General features: G+C 43.8%; 1 protein-coding gene across 5 annotated transcripts in view; it reads left to right on the forward strand.

Moving 5' to 3' along the window:
- PTPRE (protein tyrosine phosphatase receptor type E) overlaps nucleotides 1–25,039 on the forward strand; it is a 95,620-nt gene that overhangs the window by 23,865 nt on the left and 46,716 nt on the right. Inside the window, exon 2 of one of the 5 annotated variants that reach the window (XM_084525030.1) lies at nucleotides 1,928–2,009. The exons of 2 other annotated variants lie outside the window; for them this stretch is intronic. Coding sequence is in view for 2 of the 3 variants with exons in the window: in XM_084525027.1 (XP_084381153.1) it covers nucleotides 18,912–18,997 (86 nt within the window). In the remaining variant the exon portion in view is untranslated. Of the gene's footprint in view, nucleotides 1–1,927; nucleotides 2,010–18,866; nucleotides 18,998–19,129; nucleotides 19,216–25,039 lie in introns of those variants that run through there. 2 more of the 5 variants (XM_084525027.1, XM_084525028.1) reach the window with 2 other exon arrangements.

A 25,039-nucleotide genomic window follows, 5' to 3' on the forward strand; every position in this document is an offset into this window, starting at 1 on the left:
GCCCTGAAACATGGCCTTGCCCAAAGGGCCTTCTCAGCCAAAACTATTCAGTCTCACCCAGCACTGATGCCCAGCTAAAATCCTTCATAACTGTGAATTAAGGAAAAAAGAAAAAGGGCAAAAACTAATTCCCCAAATGTCTTATTAGAGTGAATTCACATCTATGTGCAACTCCAGCTGCACTCAGGTACATGCAGTGTTATTCTAAAACACGGGAGATCCTGCAAGCTTTTATTATCAATATGATTAACCTGTTCATTATTATGACCAGTCTAAGAAAATGTTTATCATTTATGTTGAGAGTTTGTACTGATGGAACAGCGTAGCTAATCACTGCAGATGGTTGTGCTGTTCTGTGGGAAGGCATAGCTTTAGAACATCCTCTGTCTGTAGCCACTCATTGAATTATACTTTAAATTAATTTTCATAAAGTGGCTGTACTTTTATGTTTCTATTTTTAGCCATGTTAGCTGCTGTACTATGAAAAATCAAAACCTATCCTGTTGATTCAGCAGAAAGCAAAATTTTATGTGTAAGTAATGCTCAAAATATTAGTGCCTCTAGCAGACTGTAAAGCAAAGTGGGAGCTTTATTTACACCTGGAAAGAGTTGTTTTCCTGTAATGTAAATCTGATCAGTATATTTGACTTCCTGAGTAAAACTGTTTGTAAAAGCATCATTAGAGTCCATAGTTCACAATTTTTAAAGAAACTAAAGTAAATCCTTATTTCAGGGATCAATAGATAATGTGTTTGAATACTGGTCAGTCACTACCTCCTGTCCTCTGGAAAGAGTTCATCTTCTTGAGCCATCCCATCGTATTTATATCAAAAACAGTGCTATTCCTACCTCACTAAACCAGGAACGGTTTGTAAAGGAAATGAGATACTGGTTTGTCACAGCTACCACAAAGTTTTGGTCTCTTTTGAATTTTCTGTGTTGAAAAGTAGTCGGTTTTGGTCAAGCTGGTGCAGTTAGTCTTACGGTAAGTCTGCTTTTGTGGTTTTAGAAATGCATTTTGCATATCTGAATAAGCATGTACTAATTAAAAGTCACAGACTGTTAAAAATCATGGATCGTTAATGATTTTCTTCAGTCTTTCAGCTGAAGCAAGGAAGGGTTTCTCTCTGCAGAATAGGAGGAGGAACCTCTGCGAGCCTCAAGTATTAACACAGAATTTGTTTGGATTTAGGTATTAGTGGAAGGAGAAGGTTGGGAAGCTGCACAGATATGCAGATAAGTTCAGGATTATATTCTGCTGGGGGAATTGCATTGGTTGAGAAAAGCTAAAGATGAGTGAGCCACTAGAGGAGCTCCTTTGGCCTCTGTTGTGCAGAGAAGTGCTTCGTTGTCAGCGCTGGTAGGTGAGGAGGCAGAGTCAGTGGTCGGGAGCCACAGCAAGTGACCCCCATGGTTGTGGTACAGCATTTAACAGAGCACCTCTGTGTTTCAGTGGGAAATCCCTCTCCAGTCTAAGCAGCATGGGGCAGCAGCTGCCTGGGGCACTCATGCTTGCTTGCATGAGTAATTTGGCAGAATTGTTCTGGTTTCAGGCAGGACCACCAATGATGGGTGTCCCTAGGTGCTGTGATTTGGTCCTCAGAGCTGAGCCAAAGGCTGCTGCTTTGGAGAAGTGCAGAAGCTGCTCAAAGCTCCAGTTCTTCCAGGCTTTCCCCTGAGGTTTAAATTCCCTGCTGCCCTTTTCAGGGGCAGTGAGATTTCCTCAAGATCTTTGCTGTCTGGTGAGTTTAGAGATGACCAGCAGGGTGCACAGAAAGCATTTTTCCATATTTTACTAGCTTACATTGAGCATAATTGGGTTGTGTCATATCTTTCCCTAGCTCTAATCAGGAAATATAAAGTTTGACCAGACCAAATAACTTTAAATCTGCAGATTTTGTCACCTCCCTATCTGTCCTTTTTCCAGGTCATTGAAGAATGGCTTTTCTTTCATTTGTGTTGTCGAGATGCCAGTGCAGCTGCTTGTGAAAGACTGTTGTGAAAAAACAGTAAGTAGTTAGAGCAGAAAAAGTAAAGGGCAGAAGTAAGTGATTCACCTCCTAGCCGTTTGTCACCTGTGTCATGAGGTTAGATATATGACAATGTCAATATTTGGAAGTCAGTTTTATATTTTTTGAGGAAAATCCTTTAGATGCATTTTGTATCACAATATGCTTCCCAGTGATCCCCTCCTATTTATTCCACAAAGCTGTACATTTTGTTTGTGTGCCTATATGTTACTCCTGAAGCAAGAGTTTTGCTTTATTATTGAAGAAGCATGATGTGCATCATTTAGAAAATATTCCCTGCAGGTTCTTCTTTCACCAGCTCAAAGTCACTTTAAGGAAGGCATTGCCTTATCTCAGTAACACATATTTGAAAGTAATTTAGTGAGCAAATTGCCAGATAATTGCATTGGTGGTAATTGCATCTTAAATTGATCTGCTGTTGAGAAAAATGCTGAAAATGAACTGTTCTTAATCTTGATATGAAAATATTGGTTCTGTTATATTAATTAGCATGCTGTGAAATAAGAATATTTTTTTAAGGGAGATGCTTAAGCTGATCTGTTTATTTTTAGTTAGTGCCTTTAGTTGGTTCCCTGGAAGAATCAAAGCTCTGTGCCTGTGTGAGAGAGAGAAAAAAAAGTTTATAGGTTGTCAGTCAATGAAAACTCGAAAGGTTTTCCATAAAACAGGAGTTCTGTGGCATATCTCATGGATTTTGTGTAGCTCTGTCAAAATACTTTTTTTCTCTTTCCTTCAACCCTGCTGTGTTCATAACTGTGTTGAATCCGTTATGGGCAGCAAAACTTCTGGGTTGATCTGAAGGGGTTTGAGAGATTGACCCGTCCAGGAAATAGCATTTCACTGCCTGTTGTACTTTGACCTGTAATTTTTCCTGATACTTCATTCCACTTCTTGTAAGGTAGCTTTCTGTCTGTGCATTTCTTCCTGTAGCTGGACGGGTGCATTTTCTTTCACTGACCTGGGTACACAAGGGATGACCATGAGGTCCAGAAATGTGAGGAGTTTGACTGCTTCTTGCACTTTTTTCACACAGTTTTAAAGCTTTCATGGCAGTTTTGGTGATGGCTGGAAACCTTTCCTTCAGACATGCTGGAGTTCAGTTTCATGGGATGTTTATAACTTTATTTGCTCTCCTCCCACAAGTGTGCTTTCTCTTTCCTTTAGAGTTGACCTACCTGACCCATAGACAAACAAAAGGTCTCTTGGAAGCCAGTGTGTTTTGATTGTACACATTATAGGGGTTTGGTTGTTGATATACTTTTCCTTGAGAGGACAAGATGGGTACATGAAGTACTCAGAAATTGACCTAAGTTTAGTTACCATCACTTTTGTTGATAATTAGCCTTGTGGCTTTGTGCTATCCAGCGATCTCATTTTTTTTTTATTTTAATTTTAATCTTTATATAGCGTAGTCCTATGATACAGAGAAAAAGTTCAGATAGTGAAAGGAGTGCAAAATCAGTTGGAGCCTAGAAATGAATTGCAATCCCATTATTTTTTTTCCCTCTTTTTTTTTTTTTTGTTTTCTTCCCAGCAATATGACTATGGTTCTTTGGTGGCCTTTCAGGAAATATATGTGGTGCATTTGAGTATAAAGGGAGAAGAATTCAGTGTATGATTTCTTTTGAGAATTGCTCTGGAGCTGCTTCTGATAAGGCTAAGATATGTTTTATGAGACAGCTAACTTGCACTAAATTGTACATTAATGACTTCAGCTGGAAAATAAGATCGTAGGCACAAAATATGCGTGCCACAGGGCAGGTTTCTGTCGCCAACGTCTGATGTGATGGAAAAGGAAGGGATCTGCTTCAGACACAATGCAGAGCTGCTTGCAGACGTAGCCTCGTTCCATTTCTCTCCATCACTGCAGTGTGCTGTGCGTACAACTCCATTTATTTGCTGTTGAAATGTGTGTGAAATGGGGACAAGCCAGCATCTCCTTCTTAGGGGGAATGGTACACAGGGGTTTAGTAGGTCTGCGAGGCCATAAAGGCCATCTTGGGGGAAGCAAGAGGCTGTCAGGACATCCCTGTGGGCCCGCTGGGGTTAGTGTGTGACAGTTTTTGGGACTCTGAAAATGGAGTTGTGGTTAAAACACTCTGACTTGGAGATAAAAAACCTGGCTTACTTTTTCCAAAGGTTTTCAGATTTGGTGGATGAGGCTGAGGACTGTCTGCTGACTTTTTTTTCATGTACCTGTATCAGAGGTAGATTTCCTTCATTGTTTCCCAGCATAGAGGTACGTGCACTGTGGCCAGGCTCTCAGTAGGCTGCTCAGCTGGAAAAAGAGAGGATTTGAGTTTGTTGTGGCTTCAGCCAGTCATCCATCAACTTGAACGTCTCCTTTTCCAGTCACAGGAGGAAAATTTTAATGTTTTAGCATGGGCAGAGCATCTTGGGTTATTCCATTGAATCCATGGGATGAGCAGTTATCACATGCTAAAGCCGCAAGCAAAATACTCAGAAATCAAGGTTTCCATTGCCAGGGAGGGACTACACAAGCATGCTGAATTTGGTCTATAAAACTGCTCACCCTTTCTTTGGCTGAAGTATTGTGAAGGAAGGGTTTGACGGGCAGCAGCGTTCAGGTGATCTGAAAAGATGGATCCCCTGGGGCAGCGGCGTTGGGTCTCCTGCAGTTCTGCATCGACTGCAAAACAGGTAAATAAAAGGCAAATTGACAGAATCGGTTTGTATAAAGTAATTTAACAAATGTGTCTGTGTTTGTAGATGTGTGCACTCTCTGGGACTACAGAAGGGAGATGCAGGAGATGTGTATGCCTCCTGTCTTGATGTGTCAGGGTAAATTTGCCCAAAAGCTGCAAGGCGCTGGGCTGGAGGAGTGCACATCTGGGCACGTAGCACCTGTGCACGTGTGTATTACACTGCTTTCATACTGAAGATCTCTGAGATGCTTTTTTAGACCTTTTTCTTCGGAATGGCTTGTCAAAAGGAAGGAAGGTTGACCACCGTGTTTCATATTCTCTGAAGCTAAAAGTGTCATTTAAATAATTTCGGAGGATTTCTGTACCTGACAAACTAAAATTAAGTGTTTATGGTGCTGTGGCCTAAGGGAATCTCGACTCATCTTCAAGTTTTATAGTTGTCTTATTAAAAAGCTGCTGTTTAATTAGCTGTGTCATACTGGCAGTCTCTTTTTTTCTTTCTTTATGTCAGAAGAAGTAATGGGAGCACACTATTCTGATCCATAAAAACCTGGCTTGATACCTATAAAATCAGACTTTCAGCGAAAGCTTCACGTTCTTCTTCATATTAAAAGCAAAAGCATCTTCTGAAATGGGCCCTGAGGGCTGTGGTGGCTGTGTACAGGTACTACTGTGTTCTGCAGGGAAGCAAAAGGAAGGGTGTGTGGGGGGTATGGAATAACAAATTACTCCTGTACCATGCGATGCCTGCCCTGGAGCAGCTGTGCTGGTGCCTGGCTTGGAGTGAGAACCCCAGCACCTCCACAGCCCCCAGGGGTGGCTGCTGAAGTGCCCCTGTGGTGTGACAAGTGCTTCTCATCAGTCCTTCCTTCTCACCCCAAACCTATTTGTGTTCTGCCCTCAGTGTTCCGCGTGAAATAAGTGAAGTCGAGGCAGTGTAAGCGAGGAACTGGAGGACAGGTTCGGCAGCAGCAGATGGCTCAGGCAGACATGTAGCTCTTGCCAGCTTTATTATTTCAGAGGATGCGATAATAAACATTGGGACAGAAAAAAGTATGAATTTTTAAATTAAAAAAAAAAAATTAATTTTGCACTTTAGGAAACAACGGGTTTTGCAGTGGGAGGAACTTCCCTACCCCATTATTTTGGTGGGTGTTCCTGGCACTTGGAGCCAAGGGGGGCGAGGGCAGCGCGGTGCCCACCAGCCCATTCCCCTGAGTGGGGTTACAGACGCTGCTCTTGCTGTTGTCTGCTCCTGTGTTTGTGCAAATACAGCTTGCAGACTGGGAACGGAGTGTCCTGTACAAATGCCGGATTCTTTTTTAAAATTAACATACTTCTTCATTTCCAAAATAGAAATATAATTCTCTTTGATCGTGGGTCCAGGATACAGTTTCGGTCCAAAAAGCTATTCCCATGGTAACAACCCAGATTTGACCAACGGGTATTTTCCACCAAAATATTTCTGGATGAAATAGCCCGGCATCTCTAAACATAATGGTCAAATCTACAACTTGTTATGCATTTCATATTGTCTGTATTTTCTGCATGTGTTGTCTTTTAAAGAAAGCTGTTTAGGATTGGTGGGAAAACAGAGTGACTTTTTTTTTAACCCCTTTCCATAAAGGAAAACAGTCCTTTATGCAGAATCCAACATACAGAGTAAGGAAGAGAAATAAGTGTTTTTAAAAATCCTTACAAAATTATATTTTTTTGTGAGCTATAAGAAAATCTGCTGTAAATACTCTGAGAAGCACTTGCTTGTGATAAATATTTCCCAAGAGCACATTTCTATATTATTACTGTTATTGTACTATTAATCAGATACAGTTTTTTCTTCCCCTTCTATTCCTTAGTAAATGTGCTTGAGTGTAACAATTCTTCTTAATATCAGTTCTTGAAAAGAAATGATAAGAATCTGAATGCTAACCGGTGCCTTGTCAGGGATTGAAAATACACAGGTGTTTATCAATGGTAATGCCATCAGGAATTCCAGAGGCGATTTTAAAGCACATTCAATAATAAAATCTCAGTTTATTCTGGGGAATAAAGGACAGTAAATGCATGCTGCTGTTGACACCAGCTGTCTCTGGAAAGCAAATATTATTTGGGTTGTTTATTTGTAGACAGCAGGGGCAGTGACAGCAACATTCCTGCACGATCGGGCAAGCCCTAGGAAAATCAATGGATGGATTTTCCATCAGGCGGTGCCTCTTGCCAGCCTGTTTCTGTTGAATGATACCGCCTCATGTTAGCATATGCTTGTGCACTCAGTGTTAGCTAACGTCCTCGATAGCCGAGCAGCAGCAGAAGGGGGCTGTGTATTAATATTGCGTATTAATAGCACGTGGCACAAATGGTCAGCATGGGTGCATGGAGTGAGGTCTGCTTGCGACCAGGCTGGAGGGTGTCAGGGCTTCGTGCTGCAGTCAGATATTCCAGGAAGGTTTGCTTTCCTGCCTGCAAGCCTCTGTTTCTGCTTTGGAGAAGATGTCTCATCATCTTTTGATTTATTTCTCATTGTATTTTCCCAGTTACTGGGCCTCTGCCAGTTCCTCTTCCTTCCATCTTGAGCGATGCTTTCAACCTGACTGTGTTGCTTGAAATGCACTGCTCAAAATTATCTGCTAATTAAACACTGCGCTGCCAAGATTTGAAGTCCAGCCCCCTTAAAAAAAAATTTAAAAAATGTTCAGAAGGACTTATGAGGACTTCATTCATGAATAAGTAATGGCAAAGTGCAGCCCTTTGGCCTCAGCTCCTAATGCTGCAGTGGGGAGTTCTTCCACATTCTGTCATTTTTCTCCCACCACGACTTGGACACTGGCTTTAAACCTGCGATGTGAGGTGTTTGTACCTGTGAAGGTCCCAAAGGAGCCATAAGCCTTCCAGAAGGGAACAGAGCTGCCCCGTGTTCAGCGCTCAACTTTTCCTTCGGTGTGCCTTCCTGATTCCACGTAACCATGCGCAGCTATAGCCGTGTCTCAGAAACCAGCTGGCATCCATCTGCTCCCATCCACTGCAAGTTTTTCATTCTCCTGTTTACATATGTCACAAATGCATTTTTCTGGTTGCTTTAACCCAGTTTCTGCAAACCATGGTTGAAACTGGAGAGGTGGTTCTGCCCGCGTCTGTGGGCTTAAATGCAGCAAAAGAAGCAATTGGATTAGGGGGTGGGAGTGGGGAGTGCAAACGCATACAAAGGTTGTAAAACTCCTGCTCAGCTCCTTCCTTCCTTGAAAGTCCTTCTGCTAATCCTTGAGCAGTGCTGTTAACTGGAGGCAAGAGCTTGGTGTGTTGCTGGAGAAGGTGAAGTTGAGGTGAGCCTTGAGGGATGGAGGAGGAAAGGCATCTCCCCAAGCAGGGGCTGTGTGCTCTGCTGCCAGGAGCAGTGCCCAGGTCAGCGCGCTCTGGTCACAGAAGTTTTCTGTAATAGAAATCTTCTGTAATAGAAATCATCTTTTGTCATTATCGCTTCCATAACAACCTTCCAGGATGTCTCCTGGGCTGCATTTTTATTTCAGAGGTATAAAATGAGAATAATCAAAAGAAAGGAGGGTGCATAGCTGTATTGTCTTCCTTGAGCTATGACCCTTTTTGTGTGCTGCTTTGGAATTGGAAGGCTTCTTTGCAGGTTCAGTCCAGGCAAAAACATCATCGACCCAGAAGCAATCACCACGTTTCCATCTCTCAGTGCGTGCAGTCGCTACTGACTGGTGTTTGTGGGGGAAATTTTGGCACTGTTGGGCTGCACGCTTGTTCCCAAGAAAACACTCCTTGCAGCAGCTCTGCCCAGCCTTCTCCTGTGATGCAAAATAAGATATATTGCATTAAAAAACCAAATACAACTATTCCTATTGCATTCCTTACAGGTCTGGCTAAGCGAAACCTTTCATTTCTGCTTGCTTTTAGGCAGTGGGATCAGAAAGTATTGAAACAAGGGACTACCTACCTTCCAGCTGGCAATTCACACTGATAATCGTGTGCAGTGTCCGTCTTCTCCAGAAACCCAGCTGTAATGTGCATGTGATGCTTACAGATATGGGCGTGTACTGTAACTCGGCCTGTGCACAACATAAAAAAATATTTCAGATATTAGAAAATAACTATGTGGGCTTTAGTGCCAGGAGTGGCAGTGTTTGAGCAGCTGTCTGCTGTCAGTCTGGCTTGCAGGTGAGAACCTTAATTTTCGGACAAACCGAGTGCTGTGGGCTCTGCGTGCCCAAGAGCTGTGCCTTTGCAGGTTTGTTTCCATGCTGGCAAATCCTTTTCCTTTAGTATTTCTTTGTTGTTTGTTTGTTGTTTTTTTTTTTTTTCCCAATGCCATATGCTATACCCCATGACTGGGAAGGTCAGATGTGTGTCTGTCTCTGCAGGTAGCACCAGCAGATTTCTTTTTTGGGTGGAAAGGGAATTTTCCTCCAGCAGATGGTCAGTTCCTGTCCTCTGCGCCTTGCACACTGTCAGTGAAATGCTTCCAGTTGGTCCAAACCAAAAAGTGTGAAAAAGTAGGGAAAGTATGTTGATAAATAAAGTTTTAGTAATTCCTTTTCTGTGTTGCTACCTAATTTAGTTGGGATCCTTAGAATAATTACAAAAGCAATTGCTGTATAAGTACAGAGGTGTTCCCTAGTCTCTTCACTGGTGGCTCCCCCTGGAGTGTGACACTGGGGTGGCAGTGGGGACATGGCATGTGTCTCCTTGTCCCCAGTGCTGTGCTGGTGGCCCCATGAAGGGCAGTGTCTAGTTTGTGCAGCAGGGCTCGGTCATTTCCATGCAGGAGCCCAGTTGTGCATCGTCACCCTTCTCATCGTGCTGCCAGGGCAGGATTTGCAGTACTAAAGCACACCCCAAAAAACCTAAATACACACTGCCAGCTGACTTCAACCAAACTGATGTGACCTCTTTTTTCCTTTGAAGTGTAAGCAGTAAAGGGAAGCGAAGCAGGTTTCGTTGTTGGTTTTTATTTGCAGTCTCTGCTGAGCCCCATCGTGTTTGCATCCAAAGGGTATTTACTTTACCAGCCTGCTCTGCTGTCGTGTGACAGATTGATGCAAGGACACGCTGCTGCAAGGATCTGCACGTGCAGCACAGTTCATTAGGAATATGTAATCAGATTTAAATCATTAGGTATTCTCTAAATGACTACGTTGGTGTCATATCCCTTCTCTGTATTATGAAAGGGAGGGAGCAAACTGAAAACATGGCTTGTTGGGGGCTTTTTTTTGTTTTTATTTTTATTATTTTGACTTATGTGCCATACTTAGAAATTTAAAAGTTTGGTGTCAGAAAATATTGGAGGAGTTATCACTGTAATTTTCCTTCTTTTAATAAAATGCTGCCTGTTGAGAAGGTATGGCCCTGCATTGTAAATTAGTTTGAGCTGCATTTTGCCCTCAGAAGGGGGCTTTATGGGGAAATAAGGTTTCCTTCATGCTGGGAATCGCTGTCAGAAGCTGTTGCAGAATCATTCTCTGCTGTCCCCCCTGGAACAGCAGCTTCAGGAAACCACAGACCTCGCATTTGGGGTGGTTAGTTGAGCCCAGGGCCTTGGCACATTGCAGCAACCTGCCCTTTGCTGCCTGTGCCTCACGTTCCCATTTAAGAGCATATAAACCTGGCAGTAAATCAGACTGCAGTCTGCTCCTCTCCTGCAGCATGCTTCAAGAGCACTAGCCCCTGCATTTCAGAGGCAAAGACAAATGCAGCAGCCTGCAACTTCACTGAAATAAATTGAAAAACATCCTCCGGTATGAATTTCAGCGTATCCAAGCTGCACAGATCAATAGCAAGCGATGCAACCCCTCTCTTGTAGGTAGGAAATGAAGGAATAAATGGATGTGGTTTAGCTTCATCTGTGTAGAAGTTAATGAGGATGTTCCTCTGTGTGTTGATCTGAGCTGCAAGTCAGAGGAATCGTTTCCTCTGCCACCCAGCACATTGCTCCTTCCAGCACTGTGGTGCCCGCGTGCTGTGATGTCCCAGCTGGGGCACCGCCTTCGCTCCTGCCCCACGGCGGGTGCCATCGCTGCGGGTGCTGCACCTTGCGAGCCATCACGTTATGGGCTGGCCAAGGGGAGCTGCAGGTCCCGAGCAGCTATACTGGAAAATCTCCATGGCAACCCAGGAAAATAAGGGCCCCTTCTGGGAAAATGAGAGATCTCAAATTCTCTTGCAGCCAAGAAGTATTATTAGTGTCTGGCTGTAGTGCTGTCACATTCTTCTTTCAAAGTTTCTCATTGCTGAAAACAAATCATGATGGGGATTTTTCTAACGCTTTTGTAAAGGCCCTTGTAGATCAGCACTGTTGGCTCAATAAAAATAAAGGGGAATAAACCCAAAGTATTGAAGAAATGCAGCATTAATTACAGTCATAAAGTTATCAAGTGCTAGTTGTGTGTATCCCCATTTGAATGTTTGTACATACGTGTAAAAACAAACAAACCAGCCACCAGAACACCTTGATTTTGTAAGGGAAGCTTAAGTTACATTTTCTTGTTCTTATTTAAAGCCATCAGAGGACATATGCATGCATCCAGTCATTTTCTTAAATGCAAAACATGTTCTTAATAGCGAGCTCCTCTGCTGCTCCTCAGTGCATCGGTTCACTCTAGTTCTTTATATGCAAAACGTGCAGAATTAGTATTAAATTTTATCTGGAAGTTACTGAATTATTAAAAGTCTTGAACAGAACTGTGGAAAAAAAATGAAAAATTGATAATTACAAAGCAGCGTGCTACTGAGTCAGAGCCTGTTTTGCATTGAATTATCATTTCACGTCCTCTTCAGCTAAGAAACTGAACTATTTAAGAAAATACCATATGATATTACATATGGCGTTTTAATAACACCTATTTTACTCTGCTTCTGCTTAACCACTAAATGCTAAATGTAAAATTTCAAAGCACCCCTGCCCCTTCTCACGAGAAGTCCAGCCAACTTGTCAAGCTTCACTGGTTGTTCTCATGGCACGCGTCTCGCTGCCCTGCCCGCAGTGACCCCAACATCTGTCATAAAGTCAGACTTCAGTATTTTAACCTGGGTAGGAAACACACCCACGGGTCTCCAAATAGCAGTACTGCTGCTCCGGGTGGCTGGAGTTTGGTTTTGTCCATATCGATAATTTAAATTACTGGAGCGTTTTGGGTTGATAGCCTAAATCCATACATTTTTAGATATTTAAAGGAAGCAAAAGATTCCTGATGAAGTTTGCCAAAGCATGGAGGCACCGTGCTTTACACCTTGTGAAAGTACCCCTTCACAATTCCCCTTATACCTGATTCGAAGAGCCGATGTGGTGGGTTACTTACTCTTAAGACATGTGGAAGTGAATATGAGCTGTTTTCAAACTGCAGGTTTGCATGCTGTGATTTTATCTATGGGAAACTACTTTTCTCATAGAAACTTAAGAATTGGAGGGAAGTTGCTGAAGTATTTTTAGCCTTCTACATAATTTGGGAAGTACTACTTCTTCGTTATGTATAAAACCAGTTCCCGAGGTTAACTAGGAATTCAAGATAATGAACAAGCTTTACTTGGAAAAGACACGTTAAGGGTTTTTTGGTCGGTTGGTAGTTTTTTGTTGGTTTGTTTGTTTGTTTGTTTGTAACTGCAGCCTTAGAATGAAGTTATTTTGGGGAAATATATTTTGGTCCATTACATCAATTTTTCCTAAGGTGGAACTTGAAGTTTGCAATAAAGAGCTGACCTCTACCCCTTTCCTCCCGTTATTAACATTTGAAGACTGCGATGGCTTTCCTCTGTTTGTTTATACGTGGAAAAAAGCTGACAGTTGAATAGATTAGCTCCATATGCCATTTCCTTCCTGAGAAAGTGGGATGACCTTTCTGAACGTACGGACAGGACGAGTATGGGCTGTACATCATTTGGATCATTCAAACCCATTATTTTGAATATTCTTGTCTCCATTGTGATATTAAAGCTAGGGATTAAGTTGCCTGAATTGCAAAGTAAACACTCACTTGAAACACGTACTGACAGTAAATACCTGAAATCAGAGAATCAGAAGCTCTTTAAGTTTAATAAACTGTGATTTGACCAAACGATCCTTAGTTTGTGGATGTCATGAGGCTGCAGAGATCCTGCCTTGGCTGTTTTGCAAGCAACACGTAAGCAAATCAAAAGCTTTGCTTTTTTTGTCAAAAGTCAGTACAGCGAGCCCTACCTAGTGGTGCCTTTTGCAGTCCGTTGTGGTTCCTTGTTGTTGAGGGATAGAGAAGAATCTCTGGCACCAGTTCTAAAAGAAAGTGCCTTAATTACTGCTGTAATCTTTACCTGTGCTGCATTTGAACGCTGAAGCTCCAAGGACACTTTACAAGTATGTTAGAGGTACGTGCTAGACTTCACTTGAGTGTTTGAAGTTGTATTTTTTTCAAAGAACAGTTCCCACGTTAACATCAAAATGGAACATTTTCAGATCTTTTAGGACATTTCTGGGAACGCTCTGTGAATTTGCCATCAAGCCCTCATAATTATTCCAGATTACCGTGTTACCAATGAGCCTATATAAAATATGCATCTAAAACAGCCCCGAAGAAAACTTAAAGCTGATTTTAATGCTTTGGGCTTAAATTTGAAGGGCTTTGCTGGGTTTGCTTGAAGAAATTCAATAAATATGTATTGGCTGTACTAGCCTAAGTGGCTGGGAGAACTCAGCGATGTGAATGGATTGTAATCCTTTGGTTAACAAGAATGGATCAGGAAAGTATTACAGGCTTACAACTCCCATTGTCATGAGCGTGCAGTGCATTAGCCTGCCTTTCACCAGTGATGTAGTCTTCCCTTTAAGGTACCTGTTGCATAGAGGCAATGCCTACTTTGGGTATGTCGCAGTGCGTTCCAGCAGATAAATTAAATAAAAAATCTCTGCAGGTGATGTTTTTTAAATTATTCACAATCAGAATAATACTTAAGTAATTTAAACGTGGTCACAATTAAGATAATCTCACTAGAGAGCTCCCGTCAGGCAGCCACAAACATTCTCCTGCCCTGTCAGGGGATGCAGAGCCTGGATCGAAGGTTTTGTCCTTGTCTCGAAGGGGTTCCCCGCTTGGGTCGGTGCCTTGCTTTCTGAGCATGTGTGATGCCTCTTACAACCCAATAAAAATGTGCTCACTTTCAGCTAAACAATGTATTTCATGTTGATTAAAAGGAATGAAAGATTACAGGAGTATAAAAAGACAAGTAAAAATCCTGAAAATCTTAGAAATGACTGCTCCTGCCTCTTTGACGGTTATTTACATATAAACACGTCTTGTTTTCCAAGTAGTCTTCATTTCGGTGAAGAACCGAGCCCTACATCTCTGCTGTGAGATCCAGGTATGCATTTTAGAAGTGACACCCAAACACTCTGCCTGTTCAGTGGTTATAGCAAAGTTCAGGTAAGGCCGATTGTGATTCAGATCATCGGTGCTCTACATTTTGCAGCTGTCACATTTCTGATTCTGTTTAATTTCTTTGGGATTAATGTTGCCTGTGTATTTGGAATACTAATCCTTTCTTTTTCGGCCAATATCTTAGAAATACTGACAAAGTTTACATGGAATTGTGGCTTAGCAAAGCTGAGATGCTGGGAGAGCTAAACGGAAGATTTATTGTTGTAGAAGATTCTCCCCGGATTTGGGATTAAAGAAAAAATGCAGCACAGGTGCTCGTCCAGGAGAAGGATCTGAGCCTCCCTTGTGGAGGTCGCTGTGCGCATCTTGCTGCTCGGTTTTCTGAGCCAGCAGGATGTAAATATCCAGGAAGGAAAAATAAAAGGTTGAGTGTAAACCTGTCAGATCAAAGGCCATCCTGCATCCTTTGCTCATTTCTGACAGACAAAACTTGTCTTCACTTTTCATACCATAAACAATCAGCCACTGCCCCAAATCTCTGGATTTTCTGGGGCTGGGAATAGGAGATTTAGGGGACGAGAGCTGTGACTGACACTACATGCTTGCTTAGAGCAGATTCTCATGGGAAGGGGTTTTTGACCTGCACCTTTTTGACACAGACGTTAGTGTAGGTGAGGACGTGTCATGTTTAAATGTTTTTGCTGCACATAATACTTATTTATCCCGGGAAGCTGAAGTTGTTATGACACTTCCATAATTATAACTGCAGTGGAAAGAGAGCTTATTTTCTATATATAGTGGTGATATTTAATTTATAATTCTCTGCTCTTGTTTGGGGCAAGAAAAGCTCACTCTCGCTGTCGTGTTTCTGAAGCAGTGAATGTGACTGCTGAGTGCGTAGGCAGCGATGAAACTAATTTGGAGGCCGTGCATACAGTTACATACTTATGCTGCACTCCTGCACTATTAAAATGGCTGAGTGAGGGTGTGAGACCCTGAAAGAGGCGCAGGCTGTGGTCAGGGGCAGCGAGGTGGCACGAAACTTGGCTGAACCGGGGAGCTCCAAGGAGAGCACGAGTGGGGCAAAACAGGCTCGCAGGGTCCGTAGGGTTGCTTCCAGCATCTTTGACCCCTTGACACCTGGCAGTCCCCCAGGCCAGCTTGCAGGTGGCATGGGAAGAGCTGATGGGGGACGTGGTGGCCGTGCTGCTGTGCAGGGGGACATGGGGCTCAGCCAGGAGAAATGCCAGGTCCTGCCCTGTGGAGCAGCTCTATGTACTGGTACAGGCTGGAGGAATGCCACTGGTTTCTCACGTCTGCTTTTTGTGCCCACCTTTGGGAGGTTATCCTTCGGTTGGCTGGCATCGTGCCTGCTTGGCTTTAGCCCTGTGTTGTGCACTCGCATTTTAAACCCAGCTCCTTCAAGCAGCAGCGCTTGCACAAATGGCTGATGCTTAAAACTTGGCCACGTGCGTATGGAATTGAGCATCGTGCTTGTTTTGCACAAATCAAGTTGGGATCTCCAGCTTTATTTAAAACCTGCGAGCAGAACAGATGTATGCATTGCACTGCATCTTCATCAGGGCTGGAAGCAGAAGCAGTGGGGAGGAGAGAGGGAACAGATGTTGCACGGGGAGAACCACATAAGCCCCTCAGGCCAACTAATTTTGTTTTTCTTTTTGTTGAAATTGCTTGGATTGAGTAGTGCTGCAGGTTGCAGTCACGCAAAGACGAATGCAAACGTTGCAGTTCCCATAGGGTGCTACAGGATGGCTAAGCTGCCCATGCTTAGTATTGCTCTTCCTCGCTTTGTCATTAATCAATTTATTATTTTCAGACAACTTGCATCTTCTGGCCCAGTTTTGTCCTTTGTGGATATAGCGGGCTGAAGTTGCAACAGGAAGCATTAAGTAGTAAAAAGTTAGACAAAACAGAAATCAGCAAGTTTCACGAACAAAATTTGGGGTACAAAAATGACGTTTCAAGCACCAGAGAGTAACTTTGGTTATTTTTCGTTAAGGTTTTCAAAGAGGATCTTCCTGCAGAAATTGCAGGATTAGTAGTTCATAATAAACATCACCGTTGACCAGAAAACCTATTTCTATATTGAGGGCTGTTCTTATGTGGCACTGAAGAGAGAAAAATCCTGATACAAAAACGTAGAGAGACCATTAGAACAAAGTAAGTGCTATGTCCTTGGGTGCCGGATCTAATTATACATCCTCTCAAAAGACACAGCAGCTCTACTGGAGAGAGATTCCCGTATTTTGGGTAAGTGGCACACTTTTTGGAGAGGGCGGGGAAGCCACTGACCTAAATACATGTTTATCTGAGAACTTACTGCATTACGGCGAGTTTTTTTTTAAAAAGCCATCTTAAGCTTGGTCCTCTGCATCAGTAAGGGTTTGGAGATTTTAAAGGTTACAGGACCCAATAAAAATTGCACGAGCTGTTCTTCCATGATTGTTTACTGCACATTCTTTACAGTCCTTAATTTTCCTACAATTTATCATCTTGAATGTTAGTATATTAGTATGTGGGCAGTAGCAATGAGGTGTAAAATAAATTGAAAGTGCACTGTGTAAGACTGAATATCACACCTGATTTTCACTGCTTTTTTTCAGTGGTATTTCAGAGGAGAACGTTTTCTGGCTGTAACAGTTCAAATGTCTTTAAGGCTCCAAGGCACTAGGTAGAAATGCATACTGCTATTTTTTTTCTACTGATGATGTGCTATCAATGATGTTTTTATGCTGTGAACACTGAGTTTTTTTCCAGTGTTCTCACATTGGAAGTCACATCCCTAGCCCAGTAAGGAGGCTGCAGACATACGTCCTGCCACGTATCGCAGAGCAAATAGCCGAGAGATTCTGGGAGGGGACATAAGGGAGAAGGGCTGAGTTTTGCTCATATTCTGCTTTATCTAGAAAAAAATAGGTATTTTGCCTGGACTGTTATCTTTACGCTGCAGAGCAATACTGTGAGCACGTAACAGTGTGCTGGGCTGTACAAAAGCAGTCCTGTCTCCTGAACTTCTTGAAACTCCCTGAAAAATGTATGTGCTCAGAAAGGTGTGTGCTCTCAGGAGAAGCCTCCGCAGCTCAGCACTTTGGTTCAGAGCTGTGCGGTAAGGTAGTTTGGTTTTCCTCCAATTTAACCCATGGGGTGCTGCCTGCCAGGCTCTGTTCCCTGCCAGCCTCTCCAGCCGCTGCCTTGTGGTTTTTCTCTGCAGTGCTTTGGGGAAGTTGCGGCAAACAAGGGTTAGCGGGGGCTGGAAAGGAGGCGGAAGAGGGCAATCGGTGTGTTTGCAAATGCCTTGCCCCTTCTGCAAAGCTGCAGTACAGAGAATTGCTGTGTCGGCTGTGGAACTCGTTCCTGGGTGACTCCAGCCAAGGTGTCCCCAGCTCACCAGCTCCAAGTGTCCTGGTAGAGCAGGAAAGGACTCCTGGGTGTTTTATCTCCTTCATTAAGGATGGATGATAGCATCCAGGTTTAAATGAATGCACTGAGGGGTGCCAGGCTTCCAGCATGAGGAAACAAACTGGCAGACTTGGAAGTATGTGTGTGCTCTCAGCCCTACCCAGCTTCTCGAGCTCACCTGGCAGCTCCTTCCCTGAGCGTGCAGAACCATCTGTGCACAGCACAGGGCTGCACGATGCTGAGCATAAAATACACGTGCACACAAACACTCTATGAAATCATAATTTCAGCAAATTGTACTGGCTGTGAAGAATTTTTCAGACACGAAGGAAGAAGTGAGATATCACAGAAACAGGATAACTTTTTCACCTTTAAGACTGGACTGTGTAGAGAGGAGCAGAGGACTGGCCAGTGCAGAAACATTGTCACAAGACATCCTGCCATTCTGCAGGTTAGTGGAGATATATAACTGGGGACATACATTTTGTCATGTCACCTGAAGGAGAAAAAGGAGAATCAATGCAGTCGAGAGCCCTTATTTAAGGCAAGCTTTCCTGACTTGCATAAGAAATCACAAACTTGAGGTTGTGCACTAGTGCAGGCACTGAGAGCTGTTCACAGGTACTAGGAGTCACAACCCGCTATAGCCTGTATAGCACACTGTATAGCTTGTGTTGTACTGCTCTGCTTTGTTCCTGATTAATTACTGGCTTAGATGGAAATTGTCACTGTTTTGAGAGTGAATTATCGCTGTTCAGGAGAGGTTAAGAAATGAAAAGTTTAATAATGTTCCAGTAATGAAATTTACGTTTTCATTCCAAAGAAAAAATTAGATCCAGCTGACATTAGACAGAAAAAGCTGAGAGAATTATCTGTGGGGCTCTTGGCACCTAAAGGCTGCAGTCTTAACCTTTCTGTATGAAATGAGGAGCTTTAGGGGCAGATTAATTACGAAAGAGAAATGGACTTACTTTTGCATATGGCAGTGTATTTTAATACACAAATGAGAATGTAAATAATTTTTTGACTTAACAAAGTTTAAAGTATCCAGTTTTCTTACATGAGGCAGTACGTGCCTAGCTGCTGCTGATGGGCAGGACATTGTTAGGCATGGACTTCCAGCATCAGGGGCAGCCCATCATTCCTAGCCAACCTGGGATGAAATCGCAAACACTTTGCTGCCTTTGTCAACCTAGTCTTTGGAGAGGACTGCTCTACCTCTGTCCAGAGCAGATGTGAAAAAGCAGCTTCCTCATCAGGGTTTTTTATGTGGAAGTTGAGGGGTTTGGGTCGGTGTGCTGGTGTCAGACGGCTCAAGGAGATGTTGTGCTGGCAGCTTCAGGGAGCCACACGACCCCTGGGTGCCTGTCCTCCCCGTACCAACAGCAACTAGAAAGTGTTGTGGGTTTTCCTTAAAGAAAAAAGGGCAACCTTGCAGTATGTTAGCAGCTTCTGAACAGCGTCGTAACATCTGCTTTTTCGCCGAAGGAGCAGTGTGGTCAGCAGCAAACGAGACCAAAAACAGGTCAGCAACCTTCGCTTTTGTTTTGAGGTACTTCCTTCGTTAGAGTAGCAAAAATACGTGAGACTGTAAGACGTGTTTATCAGAAGAGTGTTGCTTCATCAGGCTGGAGATACAGAGAGTGCAACTCACGTGCAGTTGGGTAAGTGGATGGGAGAGAGGAAGAGGAGCCGGGCGGCAGTGCGAGCGCATGGAGGCCAAGGGCTCCCGGCCCCAAGCAGGTAACACAGGGGGGAGCGGGGGGCACAGTTCCAGCAGGGATTTCTTTGTCTGTTAAACCTCCTGATGACCTTTTAACCTGTTCCTCAGGCTGTTTTGCATTCCTCCTTGTATATTGGAAGTTTTACCATTCTTACGTACTGTATTTCTATGTAGATAGCGTATGCATGCAGTGCCAAAGTGTTGCCCAAATACCAAGAAAGAAGGAGTGGGTGAAATGGCTTGGCTTGGGTTGGCTTGGGTTGACCCACATGTAAGTTCTTACTGTACGATCGGAGCACCTTCAAGCTGAGGCTCTGATTTCTTGTGGTAAAATTCATGTTAACCGGGAAGGTGAGCAGGCTGGGGAGGTCTGAGAGCTGGCTGTGCTGTTTGTGCCCACCCCAGAGATCCCCCAGTCCACCATAATCATAATTGTGGAGGAAAGTTGCCGCTTCCAGCCCCAATTTGAAGTGCCCATTAGTCTTTTACAGCATGTCAAGAGCCTCACTTTACAGTACGAGTGTCGTTGCCTCCAGGAACTGACATGAATCCATCCCTTTGTAGGGCTGTAAAACTGAGACAAGGACGATGAAGGGGAGGTAAGGAAGGCACGTGTGAAGGGCACCTCTGGCAGTGCAGCTGCTGGCAGTTCAGGCAGCTCGGTGTCTGCTGTCAGTGGAACCACCACAGATCGTTGCCTTCCTCGGTGGGTTTTACTTCAAGTCTCCGTGTCTCTGATTTCAGAACCACCTTTATCTGAAATGGTCTTCATTTGCCATGCGGTACCTAGCATCATTTCAAAGTGTATGCTAATTTACAGCTTAATTTTCAAGCTTAACAATGCACACAGTGCTCCGTCAAATAATGCCTTTAGCTTTGTAAAGATTTCTCCTTTTTTTCCAAGCTTAACGTAAAGATTTTTTTAACGCTTACTGTACATATCGCGCAGTTCATGCTGAAGAGTGCCTAATCAATGCAGTAGGTTTCTAGGCCCCAAATCTTCACCTTCTCCCAGGTATCTATTTCTTGTTTCCATTGCACGTTTCTCCTCATGGACAAGGAGAGAAGGAAGGCAGTGTGCTGTGTGTGTCGGGTGCTGTGCGGGAGGAACAAGGTTACAACACCGCCTCCATCAGGTTGCACAACGCCACCCTGCCGGCTTCTGCTCGGGGGGACCTTCATGGGGAGCCTCGTAATTTGTACGTCTGGGGGTCAGCTGTCCTGTCCCAGTGCCTTTTATAGACATGTCGAGCTATAATCCTGGGTCAGCCACAGAAACAGAAGTACTTTTTGCCTCGGGTTCTCATTCCTCCTTTTTCTGACATCAATTCAAAAAGAAAAAAATAAATAGATTTTCATTTAGGCAGCTTGCTGCCAATGTGCAAGACTACCTGTTTTGGGTCACCTGCACAAACTGGGAAATGTCACCAATTATTTTCAGTGCTGTGGCATGTCTGTGCACGGCCACCTGTGAGAGGTGAAGCTCTGCAGCACTGCCCTAGCTCAGCTGTGTCCTGGGGACACATTATCGGCAGAGCCTCAGGTTGACTTCTCCTCAACTACTGCTTCTGCAGAGATCAGGTGGTGGTGGGGTTTGTTTGTTTGTTTTGCTGATCGTTCTTTTCTTTGAAGTGATTGATAGAAGTTTAAAAAATATAACAAGACATTAAAAAAAAAAAAAAAAAAACAATTTTGAGTGCAATGATTCATGTTAATATAAAGAGATGCAGTCTGTGTGCGGAGATTTTGAAGCACTTCGCTGGAATACGTTTGGTTTTCTTGTTGTCTTAATGGGGTTGCTTTTTTCTTTCCTTTAAAAAGCAAGTTTAAAGGAAATAAAAGTTTTAAGGCCATTTTTTGTCTGATGCTATTCATGGCTGTGATCCCGAAAAGCCAGCCATAAGCTCTAGTAACAGGACATCCATAGGACTTGGTGAGCTGGCTGGGGCCAGACTTATTTGTAGGCACTGAGCCTGGCTGGGTTCCCTGTGCTGGCACAGCACGTGTCTGTCTGTCTGTCTGCCGTGGTCACTGCTGCACCTCAGGCCGTGCTGCTTCCTTATTTCTTGTTTATGCACATTTCGGCAGTCTGGTGCTGATCAGAGCTGAAGTGACGGAAAATTTGCTGCATTCCCATGCAGCCTGTTTTGGTGGCACGTCACCCTCGCAGCCCAGCATCGGTGTTTGTGATGGGAAGCTGCTGCACAGCACCAGTGTCACTGAGCTGCTTGCTGCTGTCACTTGGCCTGGGGGCTTTTCCAGCCTGCATCAGCGCTTTTCCTCTCAGGGTTAACTTTTATTTCTCGTTCCTCTTTTATGATACTAATGCTTTTTCTTTCTTTCTTTCTTTCTTTCTTTCTTTTTTTTTTTTTTTCATACTTGAGCAAAGGGAAATCTCCTCCCTGCCCCTTCCTGCCCAAGAAAGCCTAATCTGCCCTGAAATACATGCCTGCATCCTGGGGTGCAGCACAGGCTGCCAGCCTGGGTTTTACATTCCCAGTAACTCAGAGGCTTGCTAGCTTAATCTTAGTAGTAAATGCATGGCTTCTGTTTATTTTTTGAGACCCTAGGCTGTAAAGAACTTACTGTTTATTTTTTGGAGGCTCCAGGCTGTAAAGAACTTCAGCATCCCTAGATATTTGCATTGGTAATGATCTTTTTTTTTGAGAGAAATGGCCTATTAGTAGGCGTGTGACTTAATAATGCATGAGAAAATCAGATGCGTTTCATGTCCCAAGGCCTGATTTTGAATTAAAGCTGCTGCTTTTTGTCATATATTTACTTTATGTAGCTAAATTTATCTGCTAACTTAGTGACTGTTGCAGGAGGAGAGAAATACAGCCCCCTGCCACCAGCTGCTGCAGTATCCATGCAATAGCGGCCCAGCTATCGCTGTGGCTTTCGGTGCTGGGGAGCTGCAGGACCCCGGAGCTGCTGTCTGTCCCCGCTGCAGCTGTGTCCCTGCAATAAATACCCAAGGAGCAGGTTTTGGTGCTTGCCCAGCCAGCCCCTACGTGCACACACAGCTGTTACCCCGAGTGAATCTCGGCACGTTTCGCCGAGCGCTGCCTCGCCGTACGGAGCCGTCTCAGAGCAGGTGGCACAAGGATTTATCCAGGGCATGAGTTCAGCATCTGGCTTGGCTCGCTTCCTTGGTTTTGTAATGGTTCCTTACACATTTTTGCCAGAGAGAATTGCTGGTCAGGGGGAATGTTTTTGTGCCGGGGCACAGCCTCCACAAGCAGCTGTGGGCAGCTGCGGGGTCGAGTCCTGCAAGTGCGGTCCTGGGCCATGTTGTGCCAGTCTGGGTTGCAGGAATTCCCGTTGCTGCAGCTTTAATCCCCCAAAACAACATTGTTCTTGCTGCTCCCATGTCTTTGGGAAGGTTCTGGCTCGCGCTGCTGCCAGTGTTTGGGTTTGCAGCCCTTCCCCAGCCCTGCTGGGGTTCCCAGTTACAGGGATGCCAGACTGGGTGCCGGGGTGGCTGCATCCTTCCTGCATTTCCAGGTCTGCATTCACCAGGTTGTAGAGTTACCACATTTTAATGGGAGTTCAGAACGGGGTTGAGCACGGTTATAGAAAGGTTTCTGCATGTGAAGAAAGTTTTCAGAGCCTGGGAGGCTTGTTTTAACCCAAGCAGTTAGCAATGTGATTTGTGATGGTGCTTTGTGATTTAAGTCACAAAACTACTATATAACTTTTTGCGTAGCATCTTTCTTGATGTGCTATGAGTGATTTCTCAAATATCCAGACGTCATGTTCTCCTTTTCTGGTTTGTCTGAGTGTGCAGACAGCCCATACATCGTGCTTCTGTTTTTCCCTTCCTCCCCTCCTTCCCTCCCAAATGAAATACTTTGCCACTGAAGCACAAGCATTTAATCTGGCCATTGTGTGGCACATAATTCTCCTGTATGTATTTTCCATCGTATGTAATTAGCTTTAGTTCTCAAGAACCGATTTTAAATATTCATATAGATCTATTACAAGGGAGCATCTGTATGATGATATGTTTTCTGCATCTGAAAAATAAAAGGACCACTGGGATGGAACAAAAGGCAACTTCTCAAGTTAATTGTAAAATTTTATTGGTGTTTCACTCTGCTGCTCTAGGGTTTCTCCTGTGAATCAATTGCAGACTGACTAATTTATGGATGAACTCTGTCTGAAAGGCGTCGCAAATTGATTTGCTGACAACGCATGGGGAAAGGTGACCCTAATTTGTTACTTCAATCTCCTGTACAAGCCTACTGGGGGAAAAAAAAAGTGATACTGGAACTTGCAAAAATGTAAATGCAATCTTTTTTGCTCATTGTAAAGGTTTTGCATGCGTATTCAGTAAAGTGTAATGAATGTAGGGTGTGGGCAGCAATTGCTTAGTATTATCAAAGATATTAATGAGACTTTAAAATGAGTCAAGATGTTTGTCCTGCAGTGTTAGTTCCTATAAGATTTTATACAGAAGCCCTGCAACTTCTTTGTTGGCCAACGTTAATTGTTTGCTTGGTGCCCTGAAAAGCCCGGTCTGCCAGATAAAGCTCTTTTCTTTCTCCATGTTTCTGTCTTCGTGAACTTACTCCTTTGGTGAGCTTGTAGGTGAGATAGTAAATAATTCAAAATACAGCCTTGCTGCAGAGATCTTTATTTAACTAAAATTAGACCAAGAAGGACAGATAATGAATATTTATGCAGCAGGAGACACGTTTGGATATGAAATAGGGCTGTAAAATGGCTGTGGTGTAGACCTAATGGTAGACATCTGCTTATAAAATAATTCAATGTTTTTCCTTCGTTTTTCACCATAATAACTACTTGTGCTTTCATCTCAACTCAGAATTTTGTGGCTCGATCCTGCCTTGGGGTGGGGGCCAGCCCCTAACACCAGCTCTGCTGTGAGCATCACCCAGGGGACCACAGCTGGGCTGAGGCTGTGTGCCCATGGCACTGGTGACCAAAAAATGCAGGTTTTGTGCCTTGTGAGGCAGGCCATGTGCTGTGCAGCACCAGCTGCTCCTCGCATGGGTTTACCCAGGCTTTTCACTTTATAACTCGTTATCTGGAGGTAATTTCTTCCATGCTGAGCATCTGTCACAAAACTTGAACTGGTCTCTTAGGATTTGGCCCCTGATGGAGAATTTCTAGTGGTTCCTGGTAGCAAAGGGATCAATGGGGTGAGCTGAGGTTGAAAGTAATAACTCAGCAATTTATAAACCTCCTCTGCTAAAAATAAGCTGAGGCCTTTCCTCCTACACCCTTTGAGTAGGTTTGCTCCTCTTTGTGTGCTCCAAAAGCTGAGGTTATTCAAATGTTCATCAAAATGCTGATACAATGCTCTCTCACACAAGGGACTGTCGGAAAAGGGAGGGCTGGCTCTGCATTGATGGTAAGCTTTTCTGCATATAAAACTGTGGGACTGGCTCAGGATGTTGATAACACGATGTGAGGTGCTCTGTTAACTGTTTCCTAAATTCTGCCCCCAGCAGCAGCAGGACTTGCTCTCCGTAAGGCATTTCTCTACAAGTTCAGTGTAGATTTTGTCAGGCACACAGACCTGCACTGCAGAAACCACTACCTCAACCAGGGGTGTCGCCAAAAGGAAATGGTGAAAGTGGTCAGGAAACGGGGTAATCAGTTCTAGAGGTAGAAGCAGGAAAACTGCAAAAAGCTGGAAACTGTTTGTTCTTTCTGAAAAAAATGGGATATCACGGAGCTTCACCTTACAGAATTACCTGGTGAGCCTGCAGGAGCAGTGCAGATGTAAATACGGCAGACATCCAGCTATCTTAGCTCAGAAAACACGTCTCCAGCAGCCTTTGTGCTTCTCCTGGGAGCAGGCTCGAGGCTGTG

The sequence above is a fragment of the Aythya ferina genome (genome assembly GCF_964211825.1).
Source record: "Aythya ferina genome assembly, chromosome: 7".
Lineage (NCBI taxonomy): Eukaryota > Metazoa > Chordata > Aves > Anseriformes > Anatidae > Aythya > Aythya ferina.